Raw genomic sequence first — 7253 nt, 5'->3', positions numbered from 1 at the left:
TTTTTTTTTTTGGTAGAGATGGGGTTTTGCCATGTTGCCTAGGCTGGTCTTGAACTCCTCAGCTCAAACAATCCACCTGCCTCGGTCTCCCAAAATGCTGGGTTTACAGGTGTGAGTCACTGTGCCTGGCCACTATGCAACTTCCATGACTATCTCATGGTACTTTTCATAATTCAAAAAAATGCTCTCAGTAGTAATACTTTTCATAATCCAGTCTTATTTACTTTTTTTTTGTACTTAAACCTTCTCCTATCAACCAAAGTTCTGGGCTTAAAGTTCTAGGTTTAGGAGATGAAACAAGTCAGGTTTAATTAAGATATATTTAGCAAGTATTTTTACACTTTCAATTATGACAGAGGCTATGTAGAGTTACATTGACAGAAATGACTCCAGATCATTTGAGAACTCAAAATTTAGTTGATACAATAGATTACAGATATGTTGATAAAACAGATTACACAAATATGTTCAAATGCAAAATACTTTTATGTATGGTGCCTTAATAATTTCAATTATAGCTGGAGTTGGATCTTAGAAATTGTTTGGCTTATTCTTAAATTTGCTATGGTAGAATAATACTAGAGAATTCAGAAAGAGGGCATTTGTTCTAAAATGCAGATTTGTGAGGGCCCCTTTCTAGATCATCTCAGCCAAGCCTTTGCAGCATGCAAACCAATGTCCCAACTTAGAAAAGCAGGTCCGCTGAAGAAACTGCTTCCAACATTCATTTATTTTACAAACTTCTCTTTGCTGTGATATGGATAAGTGTCAAAATACCAATTGTGTACAGTTCCATGTTCTGATTAGACCACAGGCTCTACTAGAAAAATACCATAAAATCAGAGTCTCAGGAAAGAAAAAATTCCTAGAAAGTAAATTATGCCATACAAAATTATGTGTGTAAAGCGCTTAATCTATTCACTAAGAGTATTCTTTTTTTTTTTTTTTGAGACAGAGTCTCGCTGTGTCTCCCAGACTGCAGTGCAGTGGCGCGATCTCCAGTGGCGCGATCTCGGCTCACTGCAAGCTCCACCTCCCGGGTTCCTGCCATTCTCCTGCCTCAGCCACCCGAGTAGCTGGGACTACAGGCGCCCGCCACCACGCCCGGCTAATTTTTTGTATTTTTAGTACAGACGGGGTTTCACCGTGTTAGCCAGGATGGTCTCCATCTCCTGACCTCGTGATCCACCCGCCTCGGCCTCCCAAAGTGCTGGGATTACGGGCGTGAGCCACCATGCCCGGCCAAGAGTATTCATTTTTACAGAACAAAAACAATGAAAGGTAAAAAAAGAATGTCCTGTTGCAAAATAGGTATTTTATCAAAGAATAATATATAAACTCAAAAGTTCTGGCTATGAGGAAATGTCATACAACTGACTCCACAGTTATAGTATGGCAGTCCCAGGGGAACGCCACAATGGCATACGAGGGAGACTAAAGCTGAAGGCAAAGACACTTGTGTTTCACTGCAAACACTAGGTCCATCTGCTCCATTCGAAGTTCATCATTTTTTTTTTTTTGAGACTTTGTCTCTGTCGCTCAGGCTGGAGCGCAGTGGTATGATCTCGGCTCACTGGCAAGCTCCGCCTCCTGGGTTCACGCCATTCGCCTACCTCAGCCTCCCGAGTAGCTGGGACTACAGGCGCCCGCACCACGCCTGGCTAATTTTTTGTATTTTTAGTAGAGACGGGGTTTCACTGTGTTAGCCAGGATGGTCTCCATCTCCTGACCTCGTGATCTGCCTGCCTCAGCCTCCCAAAGTGCTGGGATTACAGGCGTGAGCCACCTGGCCTGGCCCATCATTCTTTTCAAACAATGCATTATCACCTACAATTAAATAGGAGAAAAGGGGGCAGTGAGTTGTAGGTTAGGGTAAGGCTGATTAGAAATGCCTTTCCTGGCCAGGCGCAGTGGCTCACGCCTGTAGTCCCAGCACTTTTGGAGGCAGAGGCGGGTGGATCGCCTGAGTCCAGGAGTTCAAGAGCAGTTTGGGCAACATGGTGAGACTCTGTCTCTACAAAAATTAGCTGGCCGTGGTGGCGCACATGCCTAGACTCCCAGCTACTAGACCAGCTGAGGTAGGAGGATCACTTGAGCACAGGAGCTGTGATCTCACCACTGCACTGCAGCCTGAGCAACAGAGTGAAATCCTGTCAAAAGAAAGACAGAAAAAAAGACAGACAGACGGTAAGAAAGAAAGAGAAAGAAAGGGAAGGAAAGGGAAGGCGAAGGAAAGAAAGAAAGGACAGACCAACCGACCAGCCTCTCTCTCCTTCTCCCAAATTTAACACATTATGTACTTAATTTATAGAATGCCACTGTTGGCTGAAACTAAATGGCTAGCCTGAAGTCAATATAGTTTTGCTTTCTATTACAGTGATGATCTATTTTTTTCCCTTCTCATTGTGTTTGTTTCAGCTTTATATTATGGGAAACTGCAAACCTACATCACATAGCTTCAACAATTAACAATATTTTGCCATTCTTGTCTTATCTATTACTTTCATGATTTATTTCTTTTTTCATAGAATATTGTAAATAAAATCTCAACCTCAATACCTTTATTATGCTTCTCAACATTGATAATTTTTAAATGTCATCAAATAGTCAACATTCAGATTTCTCAAACTGTCTCAAAAGTATCTTTTTACAGTTGGTTTGTTCAGATTAGGATACAAACAAGGTCCACATATTGCATTTGATTTATAGATCTCTTAATCTAAAACACGTATCTAACTTCCCCTCCCTACTGTTATTAATTTGTTAAAGAAATTGGGTACTCTGTCCTGTAGATTTCCCACATTCTGGACAGTGATGCCATTTAATATGTTTCTCTAGCTCTTATATTTCCTATAAATTGGTAGTTAAGTCTAGAGGCTTACTATTAAATTATTTTGATATTTTATACCACATACTTTGGGGGAGTATATGGCAAGTTTTGTAAAGTTTGGATTTAGGAAAATGACACCTGAAAATACACTTCTGGCTAATGAAAACATGTTTCTGGCTAAAGAAAAAGGAGGCCCAGACTGCTTATATGTTCTTGTAATCACTTTCCCATGTATTTATTGCAGCCAAACTAACAGTAGTATAACTGTAAAAGGTTTTAAAATAAACCTCAAACATTATCACAAATTAAATATGATTATTTCCATGAAAGTACAATCTTCTGTCCCTTTGCTTTCCTAAAATTGGCTGTATCTAGTGAATAAGCCAGTCCCTGTCACTAAATGTAAAAAGGACAGTTAGACACTAGAGTATTGATCAACAGGGAGATCTGTGTCTAATAGGACTTATCAAGAATTCTCTTACACTTATATTTGATTCCTAATATTACCATAACCTTTCTTTTAAGAAAGCTTAGAGAAAGTTACCTTTTAAAAAGACTAAAAAAAGGGGCTCAGTAGGAACATGCAGCATAACACCCGGGAAAAAGTGAACAAAGCTATTAATAAAGTGTGGGGGTGATTTTTATTTATATAGATGAGAATGTTTTATGTATGATTTTCTAAAGGTTATGCAAGAACCAATTGTACTGAATTGTAATAAAACTGCTCCATACTGGGAATTTTCCTGACACACTGCCAGTTCATCTTAGTGGAGGGTGGAGACAATAGGGTTTCTTATTGCCCTTATCCCAAGTTCATACTGAAGACAGCTAACTGATGTCTACTGAAACACACAATGTAAAGGAAAAATTAAACATTTCAGTTTTGTATCAGGGACACACTGTAGATGAGTATGGTATTTTGGATTGGGAAATGGGAGGGAATTAAACATTTTTTTTGTAGTCTCCCTGCCGAAGTGGATCATACAGCACTAAGAGGTTAACATGACTGCTTTGCCAGCATCAGGAAACTCTTCCAGGAAAAGGATGATAGACACACACAGAGAAAATGTTTAGAGCATGACTTCCATTCTCTATCTCTTGAATGTTAACACTTGCCAGTTTAAATACTTTATTTTTAATTTAATGAAATATAAAAAATAAGATTATGAGTTTTAAAGGCAGGTCAAAATAGCCACAATTTTAGCCTTTATAATTTCAACAGCACATTATCAAATATATAATAATATAACCCTTCAAACTCAATCATTTTCTGGACCTATGTATAGTTTAATAAAATAAATAAGTTTAAAATATTTTCTACGATTTTTAGGGGTTTTTACCTACTTCTAACCACTGGTTCTATTTAATGTCATATCAGGGATAATTTAGCAGGAAGGAAAAACCAACAGCCTCATCACCAGTTCAGTTAGATATTTTATCCACATAAACTCAGAGGAGCAGTTTCATTTATTAAAATACAGGTTTGTAAACAATTTCTCATTTAGGTTGAAATAATAAAGCCAAATCAAAATACATTTTGGGTATTTGCTTTGCTCTATCTTACTTTCCTATGGATATATGCATATTGGAAAACATTAAGTAGCAATTCACAAGCAATCACATTTAGATTTATAGACATTTTCAGCTTACTGATAAAAAGATCATTACCTGTGATGGATCATTTGCGGTCAAGTTTCTCCCCAGTACATTTCGTTTCAGTGCAAACCCACTGTTTCTCATCTCCGCTATTAGCTCCGAGGGGTGCATCGATGGCCCTGTTCACAAAAATCACAGTTTGAATATATCATTTATATCTCTCTACCTTTTTCGGACTCCACAGTAGGAATGCAGTTGAAGCTTTGTTAAGTAAAATCACAGCTAAATCAACTCAATAATCTTCTGCTGAGCAAATAATCAGATATGATTTTCTAAAACAGCAGTCTGGAGATTCAGAATAGAAAATAATTGCATTTTTCTTTACGTGCAAGGGGAGTCTTCTTATGTAACTTTGTCATATTGAAAAAGATACATTTAGATGTTATCTGGTTGGCAGTTTTTAATATAAAATCAAAGCAAAATATTATAATAAAAAACTACAATTTAATTTTTAGTAGTTATTCTCTCAGTAAGAGTTCATTTAAAAGATATATTTTTAAAGGCACATGAGAAATTTATTATCCTCATTTCCAAATCAAAATTCCTCATCCTTATTTGTCAAATAACAATACTGAATACATTGCCATGTGGTTGCTAATCACACATGCGCGCGCGCACGCGCGCGCGCACACACACACACACACACACACACACACACACACCCTATGGGTAACCACCAAGTACTTTAATTAATCTTGCTTTTATTCCCAGATTTTGAAATTTTTAATTACTAGATTAGGCTGGTAACAGGCAGTTTTAGGCTGGCTATTAGTACGTATGTTTTATATTTTTTTATAAGACACTACACTTCCATTTTTGCAAACTCTCAGACTGAAAAGTGAGATTTTTGGTCCCCAAATATGAACTAACAATAAATTTTAAAAATTTTCAGCTGGGAGTGGTGGCTTATGCATGTTATCCCAGCATTTTGGGAGGCCGAGGTGGAAGGATCACTTGAGCCCGGGAGTTCAAGACCAACTTGGCCAACATGGCAAAACCCTGTCTCTAAATAAATAAATTAATATACTTTTTTAAAGGTTTGCCTCCTACCCTCAAACATAAGGTTTATGTAACGTAAGAGAGACTCTTTACCTCCTTTTGTATATTCCTGTTTCATTTTGTTTTTCCTGCCGCTAGCAAACTAATGACAACATTTCATGGCAGCTATTTAAAGTTGCCACCCTAAATCACCTACACTGGCTTAAATGAACTACCCCAGCTGATGTGTCTGTCATTTACAGAAGAATAAGACAGTTACTGCCAACAAGGAGTTCATAAGGGAGGGTAGGGGGATAGAAAAATATTCAGAAATGAGTTCTTTAGTTTGTTGGTTACTTTGTCTATTTCTTTGAACTGCTCCATTGGTCTTTTACCACTTATTTGCGTGCTCACCTGCATGTTATCATGGAAAGCAAAAGGCAATCAGTTAAAATTTGTTTACCTGTCAATAGCAGATGTAGTTAAAAATTTGATGAGAAAAACTCAGTTATAATATATTTTACTGAACTTTCCAGGCTTTACCATTCCATTCATATTGTCAAAAACAACTGAAAGTTTGCTCTAGGTACAAGGGAGATGATAGGAAAAAACTGTCTATTATTGGAGTATGGGGGAAGTTATTAATGATGTCATAGTTTTAGGAAAAAAAGGCTTATTTAGTTAAGAACAAACAAAAACGCCTGTCTTACATTAATATTTCATTTCAAACCAAGAGGGTTTTTAATTTAATTTTTCTTCTATACAAAATTTTTAATTCCTATGTATTACTTTAATGGCCCTTTAATTATTCAGTCTGATTGCTAATGTTGATAATACAATCTTAAATAAAATTGAATTTTAAATATTAATACTGGTTGCCTCTAAATGGCATAAAAGTGCTCAAACAATTAAGAGCTTTTTTTTTTGAGATGGAGTCTCGCTCTGTCGCCCAGACTGGAGTGCAGCGTGTGAGCTCGGCTCACTGCAACCTCTGCCACCTGGGTTCAAGCAATTCTCCTGCCTCAGCCTCCAGAGTAGCTGGGATTACAGGTGCCTGCCACCACACCCGGCTAAGTTTTGTATTTGTAGCAGAGACGGGGTTTCACCATGTTGGTCAGGTTGGTCTCACACTCCTGACCTCGTGATCTGCCCGCCTCAGCCTCCTAAAGTGCTGGGATTACAGGTGTGAGCCACCGTGCCCAGCTCAATTAAGAGCTTTAAATGAATAACAAAATGTTTACTTTGGTGGCTTCTCAAATTTCTCATGTAGGAACTTAATATTATAAAGTAGAAAATGTCTCTTCTGAAGTGTCAAAACTACATTTCCGTGTCAACAATTTTATTAGATATCAAATGAATTCAGACATCAAACTTGTTAAGAATTAGAATAAGAACCACTCCAGTAAAGGGTAACAAAGCTTGGCCATCATGAGAGGTTATATTAATTTCACCAGTTTTCATCACAAGATGGGTAATTTTAATAAGATGTTATAGAAAGTGTGCCTTCTTTAAAAGTACTTCCAACTACTTCAAGAAAATGATGTATTTCCCCAGTGTTACAGAGATTATACAGATTATTAAACATTACTCTTCTAGCATTTACATTTTTCAAAAACCCCAACTAAAAACTCTGTGTAGTATATAAATTTAGCACACTTTCACAATGTATGACTGCAAATACAGTGCTTAGTAAAGTGCTTGACAAATAGTACTTAATAAAGACTATTATTTTTACCAGTAGCTATTCAACTTTCTTATATAAAGAAATTATGTCTTTTAATATATAACA

The 7253-nt window shown here is 37.1% G+C and overlaps 1 protein-coding gene across 1 annotated transcript in view; it reads right to left on the bottom strand.

Moving 5' to 3' along the window:
* CIR1 (corepressor interacting with RBPJ, 1) overlaps positions 1-7253 on the bottom strand; it is a 64521-nt gene that overhangs the window by 6770 nt on the left and 50498 nt on the right. Inside the window, exon 8 of the mRNA XM_011991888.1 lies at positions 4499-4605. Within this exon, the coding sequence (XP_011847278.1) occupies positions 4499-4605 (107 nt within the window). The remainder of the gene's footprint in view (positions 1-4498; positions 4606-7253) is intronic.

The sequence above is a fragment of the Mandrillus leucophaeus genome, unplaced genomic scaffold (genome assembly GCF_000951045.1).
Source record: "Mandrillus leucophaeus isolate KB7577 unplaced genomic scaffold, Mleu.le_1.0 Scaffold40, whole genome shotgun sequence".
NCBI classification, from domain to species: Eukaryota; Metazoa; Chordata; class Mammalia; order Primates; family Cercopithecidae; genus Mandrillus; species Mandrillus leucophaeus.
Note: the sequence above shows the minus strand (reverse complement) of the source record. Positions and strands in the feature narration are given on the sequence as shown.